At 41.2% G+C, this 12,490-nt stretch overlaps 1 protein-coding gene across 1 annotated transcript in view; it reads left to right on the top strand.

Moving 5' to 3' along the window:
* LOC308280652 (NACHT, LRR and PYD domains-containing protein 12-like) overlaps positions 1–12,490 on the top strand; it is a gene marked incomplete at both ends in the record, with an annotated part of 82,259 nt that overhangs the window by 3,744 nt on the left and 66,025 nt on the right. The window contains one exon of the mRNA XM_080754979.1: positions 5,025–5,140. Coding sequence (XP_080611105.1) covers positions 5,025–5,140 — 116 coding nt within the window. The remainder of the gene's footprint in view (positions 1–5,024; positions 5,141–12,490) is intronic.

Genomic DNA, 12,490 nt, shown 5'->3' on the forward strand with positions numbered 1-12,490 from the left:
CACACACTTGATTTGAAACCATCTGGTAAAATTACCCTTTTTTGGACCTGTTGGCTTATAAATTGACTGCCTAATATTAAGGTTTTGGAAATAGGCACTAATAACGCTGGGCAATTTACCCAGGGGTTACACACTTAAGTCCTATACCAAATAACACAGGAACAAAATAGCATACAGTATCTACAACCTGTCCGTTCATGATTTTTTTGTGGGCTTGTAGATCAGCTATCTTTTTTAATTTAATTTTATTATCAAAATAGGAATGGAAGGGTGAAATAAGTTAATTGATTTGAACAATAATGTTTCTTCAGGCTGAGTTGGCCTCTCGGAGAGAGCTGAGGAGAGAATTACTCCATTTGCAAACAAAAATATATATAACTGACTGACAGCTATATTGGCAAAAAGTTGATAAAATGTGCAAAACACCTTAACAGGCCGAACCCTGTATAGACTCTGTAAACACTTCCAATAATGAATGAAATGGACCCTTTTCAACTAACCTGTGTCAGAGTAATATGAATTTATATATAAATATATATATATATATATATATATATATATATATATATATATATTTCTTTACTGGAACAGTAATATATGAATTAACTGCTACCTTTAAAATTGACCCCAACAGTATATCCCTTTTTTCATAACACTTCTTAAAAATGTAAACCCCAAAATAGAATGCTTAAACACCTACTGTAACTACTGTAAACCTCCTCTCACTGTAGAAAGGACACCATTTATAAATTCAACAACACAAATATACCTTGTACAGTAGTGGGCCCACTTATGAAACAGAACAAACAAAAAGCCAGCAATAAGTGGATTAACCAAACAAAAAGAAAACGTTGCAGGCCTGTTTGACACCGATGTGCCGTTTTATGAATGGAGTGATGAAGCTTCTTCACTCACGTGAGCCTAGGTGCAAAGGGTTACTCACGGTCTCACCCAACACAGTTCAGAGTTCAGACTCAAGTCTTTTTTTACAGTTCCAAAAGGAAAAGACGAACGGTCTCACCACGTCCTACGATGCCAGAGGAACACCCAGCTTTTCCGGTCGCAGGGTGCGCTATCTGGTTCTCAGAAGACAGTCTCTATATTCCAAAACAAACGCACTGTCCGCCGTTGTAGAATAGTTCACGTCACGTTAGCCACGTTAGCTTGAGGCTAATAACAACAGTGCAGCTGTTTAATACTGCACGAAACGTCTGCTTACTGTGGTAATGTCTCCCCAAAACGAACTCGTCTTGAATCCAGTCTTAAAGTAGTGTTCAGTCGTCAATACATATGGGTTAAACACTCAAAGTTGTAAAGACTAGGCTCACTCTTATAACGTGATGCTTTTGTTTTCATTCACGTCTTCTCCCAGTCACACACCAAACTTTCCCCCAACCCTCTAGCACACACACATTTGTTTTTGCACGTCCCGCCCCCCAACCAATCATATGCTCTAGACAATGAAGGACCATCACCATGACCAATCAGAGTTAAAAGAAAAAAGTAAAAGAAATAGAATACACATCAAGTTAGGCTGATCTCTTGAAGTGAACCAGATCCTTTTTTGGTCCTGTTGGCTTATAAATTGACTGCCTAATATTAAGGTTTTGGAAATAGGCACCCAGGGGTTACACACTTATGTGCTATACCAAATAACACAGAAAAAATAGCATACAGTATCTACAACCTGTCCGTTCATGATTTGTTGTGGGCTTGTAGATCAGCTACCTTTTATTTTATTTTATTATCAAAATAGGAATGGAAGGGTGGAAAACATTATTATTTGAACACTAATGTTTCTTCAGGCTGAGTTGGCCTCTCGGAGAGAGCTGAGGAGAAAACTACTCCATTTCGATATCAAACTCATCCATTAGTCACTGATTGAAGACCCGCACAATGATTATCAGCATGTAGGAAGCTCTGTCTGCCTGTCTTTTGGGCCTGTGTGGATTGCTATGGAGAGATGGAAATATTTATATTTACAACCAGAAACAGAAGCTAATTAAGCTTTTGCAAGCTTTCGAAAATACACGTCTGAGCATGGCATTTATTGTGCACGTATGTGTTTGGAAAGCTCCAATTTATTGATGTCAATCATACCAGCTACACCATACGCACAGATAAGGCATGCAAATGTTCTGTTCTGTTTTTATTGTGGTGGCTAGCTGCAGCAACAATGACACATAATCCAGATCTATAATCAATAATATGCACACTAGCAAGTAGTAGCCAGGCTATTTGTCTCCAAATTGAATCATCTTTTCATGGCAGCCTACTGAAATCTCCATGAAGTCTTGGCCATCTGTACATGACTTGGGTCTATTTTACTAATAGATAGCTAGTTAACAGGATGGGAGAAACCATAACCCCCATTCAACGGATTTTATTATTATCCTCAGAAATAATGATAAAATAATACAAATACTAACTGAAATGTTTTTTAAAGTTCCATTGAAAGTTGTATGAAGTTTTATTTTTTTCCCCCACTTATACTAATAACTGGATATGTTTCTTGTATAATGTGATGTTTCTTTAATAGAAACATAAATACAATGATGTAATCCCTGCTGTTTCTTCAGGCTGGATGGCTGTAACCTGACAGAGAGATGTTGTGAGGAGTTATCGTCAATTCTCAGCTGCAGCTCCTCTGGTTTGACAGAAATGGATCTAAGTAATAATGATTTGCACGATTTAGGCGTTAAGCGTCTCTGTGTTGGATTGAAGAGTCCACACTGTACACTGGAGACCCTCAGGTCAGTATTCATGAACCTGTTCAACAGATGACAATTCTCGAGTAATTATAGAGCTTATCCTTATTACTTTTGTTTTTTGTGTGTTGGGGAGTGGGGGGTGGGGACACACAGACAATTGCTGTTGTATATAATATAAAATAATGAAGGTCTGTTATTCTTGTGTTAAAAGGGAGGGAGCATCAAGTAAAGTTAAAGTGCATCTTGTCATATTAGACTTGTAGGTCTATATATTGTAGGCCTAACCTACTTAAAATGGCAAATACAGGTAGAGAGGAGGTAGGGTGGGCAGTAGGGAAATCTGGGCACCATTTTGGGGAGAAGACTGGGCACTAAGAGTGGGCACCAGGAACAGTGGGCATTATAACCCTAAGACTTCAAAGTATTTCAATTTTGGTGCCAGGATTTCCTAATGCTCACTCTTCCGAGGTCTGGTGCCCACTGTTTTATGCCCACCTTTCCCAAGTGCCTCACTCTTCCGAGGTGCCCAGATTTCCTGGGGCCTACTCTTCCAAGGCCTGGTGTCCACTTGTTTTGGTGCCCAGATCTTGAAAAAAAACAGTTACCATCTTGGATTTTGAGTTGCCAGAACCTTTTTCCATATATAATAAGAGTGGCCCTTACAGAGTATTTGTGCCAAATTTCATCTGTGTGTTACAACCTGAAAGATTATATCATTATCTGTTCCGCTAAAGTGGCAGCCATCTTGAAAAAAAAGAAAAAAGGAAAGGAAAAAAAGTCACCATCTTGGATTTTTTAGTGGCCAGTGTCTTTGTGTGTGGCCCTTATTGTGCCACATTTCATGCTTGCATCACAAAGTGAATGATTCTTTTGAAATTTGCCTTTAATCTGCTGTGATATAGCCAAAAGAGAGCACTTTCGTCCCACAACTCTCTCTGGCAACATTTTCCTACATAACAAAAAATATAACCTAGCATGATAGGTAAACATTACATAAAGGTTTAATGTACAAATAGGTCTACAGGATGTAATAGGTTTGACTTTGTATATATTAGGGTGCATCAAATTTCAATGCAAAATATTTAACGTCAAAATTTCATTTCATTCCATCTTGAACTTTGTTCCACTGTCTATACAAATGATTTTAGCAAAGTTTGGGGAAAATTCATTCATAGTTAGAGGTGCAACGCAGCATGTCAAATTTAGGGAAAAGTGACATTTCGGCTGCTTTTAGAGCTTTCATTTCTTGATAACATGACATGACAATTTCTCCAAAATACAACAAATAGTTTGTGAGAAGGTGTTTCTGACAAGAGAAAAGGTGTTTTAATCAAGAAGAAACATTTACATTTTCATTTAAAGTCACTGAAAAATGTTTGAAAATATTGAAATATTGTCCTAGTTAAGTGACATTCCGGCTGCTTTTAGAACTCATTTCTTGATAACATGACACTGCAATTTCTAAAAAAATACAAGAAATAGATTGAGAGGAGGTGTTTCTGCCAAGAGACAAGGTGTTTAATCAAGAAGAAACATTTACATTTTCATTGAAAAATGTTTAAAAATATTGAAATATTGTCCTAGTCATTCACTGTGTTCAGCTTGCGCTTGTAGGAGCGAAGATTGGGCTGTTCACGGCTCAACTAAATGCAGCACATTCTGAAGGTGTTGCTCACTTGGCTGCTGCCACAAAGTCTGATGTGAGTTTGACCCCTCGCTTGGCACAGTCATTCACAACATTGATGGCACGCACATTCACCACACCTGCCTGGAATGATGCACTGGTACCCCAATCCTCTACATTGAGTGGAAGAAATGCTGTATCGATTTGCAACTGGTGCATACCGAACCAGCAGTCTGGGTTGGCAAGGTCGGCTAACCTGGTGGCCGGTGAGGGGACTTTGGCTTACCGAAACCAGTGCCAAAGTGCTACTGTGGGGCTTGCATGGGGAGGTTAACTGGTTTGTGCTCCAAGATGGCATCCACAAGTGCATGCTGCTGATTAGCTGGTGCTGAGGAGTGCCAGGGGCAGCATCTAGTGTGCCCCATCCACAAAGAGGAAAGACGAGGCGTGCGGAGAGATGATCACCTGGCTGACATGCAAACTACTACAGGGCTGGTGCTGTGTCGACCAGGTTGTCAATATGGTATTCGACACCACTTCATCAAACACAGGCAATCTCACAGCAGCCTGCATTGCCATCCAGCTCTCACTTGGTAGACCACTGCTCTTGTCCGGGTGCTGGCATCACATTGGTGAGGTGCTCCTCAGCCACATCTTCACTGACCTCACCCTCACCAGAGGTTGTTTAGGTGTCTAAAGTACAACTGGAGCGTGCTGCTGCACAACTACAGTGGCCCATTGTTCCTGGGCAAGTTAAGTGCTGAATTCACCATGTGTGCTGCAGCAGTGATAGACTACAGACGAGGTGAGTGCGACTACCATGACTTTGTGCAGCTGTGTCTTCTCTGGGTGCAGATGATGTAGACTCCAGTAAACTTCCAACGGCCTGGACTGTGCACAAGGCGCGCTGGATGGGCAAGCTCCTCTGCACTCTCTAGCTGGCTTTGATGGAACAGCACATCTTGCATCCCCATGGCACCATCACCACACGGCAGCAGGTGCCAAAGATTCTGGCATTTGCCAACTTCATTACGCACATCTACGCAACATGGTGGCTGACCTGTAACAGCAGTAGATGCCGCACGGAATTACCTCAAACAACTCAAATCAAATCAAGCAACATCAGCCATGAAAGCGCAGGAAGCACCACTAGATGCTGCCCCTGGCAGTCCTCAGCACCAAGATGCCAGCCAGCTGATCAGCAGCATGCACTTGCGGATGCCATCTTGGAGCACAAACCAGATAACCTCCCCATGCAAGCCCCACAGTAGCACTTTGGCACTGGTTTCGGTAAGCCAAAGTTTCCAGTCCTCTCACCGGCCACCAGGTTAGCCGACCTTGCCAACCCAACCTGCTGGTTTGGTATGCAGCAGTTGCAAATCGATACAGCACTTCCACTTAATGTAGAGGATTGGGGTACCAGTGCATCATTCCAGGCAGGTGTGGCGAATGTGCGTGCCATCAATGTTGTGAATGACTGTGCCGAGTGAGGGGTCAAACTCATATCAGACTTCGTGGCAGCAGCCAAGTGAGCAACACCTTCAGAATGTGCTGCAATCAGTTGAGCATGACCGCCGTGAACAGCTCAATATTCGCACCTATAAGAGGGCGGCATAGCTCAGGGGTAGAGAAACTGGTATTAGAGCACGAAGGGTATAAATCCCGAAGGGTTCCCAGTTCGAATCCGGGCTCCCCCTGAGTTAATGTCGAAGGGTCCTTGGGCAAGACTCTGAACCCCTAATTGCCTCCGGTGAGTAGGTTGGTGCCTTGCATGGCTTCCTCCGCCACCGGTGTATGAATGTGTGTGTGAATGGGTGAATGTAATGCACAATCTATGTAAAGCGCTTTGGATTAAAAGCGCTATATAAATGCACCATTTACCATTTACCATTTAAGAGCAAGCTGAACACAATGAATGACTAGGACAACATTTAAATATTTTTCAGTGACTTTCAATAAAAATGTAAATGTTTCTTCTTGATTAAACACCTTTTCTCTTGGCAGAAACACCTCCTCACAAACTATTTGTTGTATTTTTGAGAAATTGGCATGTCATGTTATCAAAAAATGAGAGTTCTAAAAGCAGCCGAAATGTCACTTAACTAGGACAATATTTCAATATTTTCAATACTTTTTCAGTGACTTTCAATGAAAATATAAATGTTTCTTCTTGATTAAACATGCTTTCTCTTGTCAAAAACACCTTCTCACAAACTATTTGTTGTATTTTTGAGAAATTGTCATGTCATGTTATCAAGAAATGAAAGCTCTAAAAGCAGCCGAAATGTCACTTTTTCCTAAATTTGACATGCTGCGTTGCACCTCTAACTATGAATGAATTTCCCCCAAACTTTGCTAAAATCATTTGTATAGACAGTGGAACAAAGTTCAAGATGGAATGAGATGATTTTTTTTTGCATTGAATTTTGATGCACCCTAGTATATATATATATATATATATATATATATATATATATATATATATATATATATATATATATATATGTGTGTATTTAAATACTGTGTATATATATATATATGTGTATATATATATACTGTGTGTATATATATGCATGTGTGTGTGTGTGTGTGTGTGTGTGTGTGTGTGTGTGTGTGTGTGTGTGTGTGTGTGTGTGTGTGTAGGCTATATATATATATATATATATATATATATATATATTACCCTGCTTGTTTGAATGCTTTATTCTGATTGGTCAGTTGCTGAAATCAGCGGTCTGTTATTTCTGGATAACAGACCGCTCCGCTCTACAACAGACCGCTGCCTAATCAAAGACTCAGAGCACCTGCTGCAGTCAAGCTGTGCTGCATGAATTTAGTGCCGTATCCATAAACAACCACATGTAAAAATATTTTAAGCGAGAAATAGACAACGTAGTATCAGAAAATGGATTCTATCTAATCAGCACTTCCTTGTTTTCCAAGAAGACCATGTTGCGCTGGGAGCACTTCCAGCCGTCTGTAATCAAGGAAATACTTTTGTTTTGTTATCAGTCCGTCGGGAGCCAGTATTTATCACACACACACACACACACACACACACACACACACACACACACACACACACACACACACACACACACACACACACACACACACACACACACACACACACACACACACACACACACACGGCTGGGACTCTGATTAATTGCGATTAATTACAGAAAATTAAGGCGATTGAAAAAATTAACGCATTTTAATCGCACTTAGTTTTTGCAAAACAGAACCTTCAGTTTCGGGCATATCACAACCTGGCCCGTAGGGCCATGACAAATCGAGGAGGACACGTAGTAGTGGTTTTTAAAGTATAACAATAATTTATTAACAAAAGGTTTAAATCATATTTACAAGAGTTTGAGGTGTGTAGGTTAGTAATCAGTAGGGTCAGCAATGCATGGATGTGTGGTAAGTGTAGTGTGGGGGGTTGTAAGGTGTATAAACTAAACATAAGGAAACTAAACAAAAGGGTGCTGTCGTCTTGAAAAGGAGAGACCACCCAGTCTTTTATAGGGCTCCCTGGAGTACTGGCCAGGTGCTCCCAATGCACCTAATCATCAGGCTCCAATTAGCCCTATTCACCGCCCGCCCACTCAGCATCCCCCTGGTGCTGAAGTCACGTTTTGAAGGGGCAAACCCTACTATAAGCCTATAGAGTTAACACAGAAATAGCAAATGTAAGGCAATTTACAAATAGTAAAGTATAAAATACGGCTAGCATGATCAAGAACACAAGATAGTAAAAGGCACAAAGCATTATAATTTACTTTACCGTTCGAAATAATGATTTGTTGGCTTTAAGTCCAGCTATTTCTGTTATAGTTTCCACTTCTAAACTCAGCACCAGTAGTCGGGGGCGTTAGGGATATTTCGCGCTAATCAGTCTAAAAGTGCCAAATTTTGCACAGATGTAGCTCAGGGCATGCTCTAATGATTTAGCTACCACAGCGGCCAAATCAAGTTGGGCTCCCATCGACTTTCAATACAGGAGGAAAATACCCAGAAAAACACTTTTTTCTGGGTATTTAAGTAGGATGTGAGGGGTCTAACTAGGGGTTTGTCATGATGCTGAATCCATTGCAAGCATTTGTTTTGCACAAAAAACATTCCTTGGGCTATAAATGGCCTCAGAAAACGATACATGTATGGGTGAGCATTCATGTTAGTCGGAGGCCTTAGGGTTTTTTTTCTCGTGCTAATCAGTCTAAAAGCGCAAACTTTTGCACAGATGTAGCCCAGGGCATGCTCCGGCCAAATCAAGTTGGGCTCCCATCGACTTTCAATACAGGAGGAAAATACCCAGAAAAACACTTTTTTTCTGGGTATTTAAGTAGGATGTGAGGGGTCTAACTAGGGGTTTGTCATGATGCTGAATCCATTGCAAGCATTTGTTTTGCACAAAAAACATTCCTTGGGCTATAAATGGCCTCAGAAAACGATACATGTATGGGTGAGCATTCATGTTAGTCGGAGGCCTTAGGGTTTTTTTTCTCGTGCTAATCAGTCTAAAAGCGCAAACTTTTGCACAGATGTAGCCCAGGGCATGCTCTAATGATTTAGCTAGTGCGCCCGAGTCGGCGACCCTCAGGGTTGCCACAGCTCCAGAAAACACCCACAAAACTCTGAAAAGTGATGACTCATCACTTTTCATCACTAAGCCATCGTTTTCTGGGGCCATTTGTAGCCCAAGGAATGTTTTTTGTGCAAAACAAATGCTTGCAATGGATTCAGCATCATGAAAAACCCCTAGTTAGACCCCTCACATCCTACTTAAATACCCAGAAACAAAGCCCTAGCTATATCATTAGAGCATGCCCTGGGCTACATCTGTGCTAAGTTTTGCGCTTTTAGACTAATTAGCACGAAATTACCATGTCATCTCCCTAACGCCCCCGACTACAGGAAGTTGCTGAGAGATTTGCTGAGTGGGCGGGCCATGAATAGGGCTAATGGGCCGACACCCATAGGCTGTGTCCGAAATGCAGAACACGTTCCCTACTCCCTAACCCAAGTGAGGGATCCAGATGTAGTGTACTACAGTAGTGAACAAATCAGCGCATTTCGGACACTACTCCGTCGCCATCTGGTTAAAACGCTCAGAGCCTTGGCTTTTGGAGCAATAAATAATAGCCGATCTACAAGCTCTCAACAGGGGGCAAAGCGACGCATTGTGAGCTTGTACATCAACTCCCCAATGCTTGTGGATTGTAAATAACATACCAACATGTTGCGGTGTTATTATGAGAAATAGGCCTATATAATTGTTTTCATTTATCACAATTCAATAAAATAATGTTAAGAAAGAAAAAAAAATATATATATATATATATGTTACAGTATGTTCAAGAAACCAGTAAAAGTTGTCAAGGAGCACTCGTTTTGACGTTCACCACACACTAATCACCACCAGATGGCGACGTCAGCCACTGCTCTGCCATTCACCAGAGTGTATATAAGAGAGTTACGTCACGCTTTGAACTCGCCGCAGACCGGAAGTGTTTACTCTTTATTTACTAGCCTAGCCTAGCCTAGCCTAGCCTAGCCTAGCCATTAGCTCCATTGTAGTCACTTGGACAGGGCGTTTAACGTGCGCTTGCCCAGGCCTTACGGCCTGGGCATAAATATAACGATTGCATTCACCACGGCTTCGTAACTCGCGCGGCGCTCCGCCGGCCGCGCGGCCCTGGCCCGCTCTTCGCGGCCACTCGCGCCTGCGGCGCTCGGGGGCGAAGAGCAGGACCAAGGTCCGCTGGCCTTCGCGCCGCTTGGGGCTTCGTGGACCCAGGGGGGCCTCGTAACTCGTTTGGGCTTCGTGGATACAGGGGGGCTTCGGTAGCCGCTCGCAGTGTCGTGGACAATAGAGCGGCGCACCGCCTGGAGTACGTTGTTGTGGCGACCGCTTGCTCCGCCCCGTGCCGCACCACGAGTGCTCCGCGTCTCGAATGTGCTGTTTCTCTAATATACTATGACATATATATATATGTTACAGTTAGTTTGGGTAACTCAGTTAGATTGGGGTAGGAGCGCTTGTTTTTGTTCACCTCATGTGACCTCAGTCAAATTATTCCTAGTTCCCCGAAGAGGCACTCCACGCCTGCTCCACATTGTGCACAAAAACGAGCGCTCCTGTTCTCAATCTAACCGAGTCTCAAACTAACTGTGACATATATATATATATATATATATATATATATATATATATTTTATTATTATTGTATTCATTCATTGGTGAATGAATGAATAATGTTTGTGTCACATTCATTTGTCTCACATGCAGACATACACCCATTTTTGGGATAAAATAGGTTATTCTTGCTAATTTAAATAACATTATTTATCATGATTATTATTATTATTATCAGCTGTGGAAGGTTGGGAAGAAAAGAGAGAGAACGAAATACAAAAGCCTGCAGCGTCTATTCTCGTATGCTCTTCATTAACAACTTTAGAGCTTTTTTCATCATTTGTTCTCTGGTGGCAAGGCTGTGGACATTTGTACGATTGTCTTGTTTTAGCCGGTGGTTCTGCTACGAGCGGCTCTGTTGCTTTTGCTCAGCAACAGGTGGCTACGGCTAGCTGCGTTCGTTGCCTCCTGCCCAGAGACGAGCCTGCAATGTGCGTGTGCACACAGCATGTGCGTGCTCAAAGCGCGAGACAGCGGCCGCAGCGCAGTGCATTGTGGGGCGGTAGGGCTTGAATAGTGACCATCGAATGCACACTACAAATCCAAATGCATTGTGGGATACTTCAGTACACTATATTAGGGTACAAAAATGCTCACTATACATTCGGACACTATTTCAAAATGGTGGAGCCCCCTTTTAGTACACTATATTAGAGAATAGGGTGGATTTTGGACGCAGCCATAGGCTCTGTGGGAGAAGCACACATACCACCATACTTGTACATGAACTACACAGGCCCTACAGGCCAGGCCAAGGGGCTGTGACAATACCGATCATAGCATGTACCAACCAAGAAGAGACGACAAACGCAAAGGGGGAAGTAGCCGATCAGAGCGCTTTGCTCATACCTGCCAACCTCAGACCGTCAGAAAACAGGAGATCTTCTGTTTTGGGGGACATTCTGGAACAGAAGACATGGTCAAATAACAGGAGACTTCTTCCAAAAACAGGAGTGTTGGCAGGTATGGCTTTGCTTGGCCCAGTGGATGCGAAATTTATATATAAAAAACTCACTTGTTGATTCACTCGTACAACAAAATGTGTTTTACTTGAAGAAAATGCTTCTCAGGTCAAATATTTATATGGGATTAATTAATTACAAAGCCTTTGATTAATTCGATTTTTTAATCAAGTCCCAGCCCTATATATCTATATATATATATATATATATATATATATATATATATATATATATTAGGGCTGGGATGCGATTACAATTTTTTATCTAATTAATTACAGGCTCTGTGATTAATTAATCGCATTTTAATCGCACATCGATATTTGACCTGAAAAGCATTTTTTTTCAAGTAAAACACATTTTGTTGTACGAGTGAATCAACGATTGAGTTTTTAAATCGAAATTTCGCATCCAGTGGGCCAAGCAAAGCGCTCTGATCGGCTACTTTTCCCTTTGCGTTTGTTGTCTCTTCTTAAAATGCGTATTTTTTTTTAATCACGTTAATTTTCTGTAATTAATTATTCGCAATTAATCAGTTAAAGTCCCAGTCTTTAAAAAAAAAAATATATATATATATATATATATATATATATATATTAGGGTGCATCAAATTTCAATGCAAAAAAATTAACGTCAACATTTCATCTCACTCCATCTAGAACTTTGTTCCACTGTCTATACTCTATACAAATGATTTTAGCAAAGTTTGGTGAAAATTTATTCATAGTTAGAGGTGCAACAAAGCATGTCAAATATAGGAAAAAGTGACATTTCGGCTGCTTTTAGAACTCTCATTTCTTGATAACATGACATGGCAATTTCTCAAAAATACAACAAATAATAGAAAAGGTGTTTAATCAAGAAGAAACATTTTCATTGAAAGTCTCTGAAAAATGATTGAACATATTGAAATATTGTCCTAGACATTCACTGTGTCAGCTTGCGCTTGTAGGAGCGAAGATTGGGCTGTTCACGGCGGTCATGCTCAACTGAT

Source organism: Nannobrachium achirus (assembly GCF_963921795.1).
Source record: "Nannobrachium achirus genome assembly, contig: SCAFFOLD_159, whole genome shotgun sequence".
Taxonomy (NCBI): domain Eukaryota; kingdom Metazoa; phylum Chordata; class Actinopteri; order Myctophiformes; family Myctophidae; genus Nannobrachium; species Nannobrachium achirus.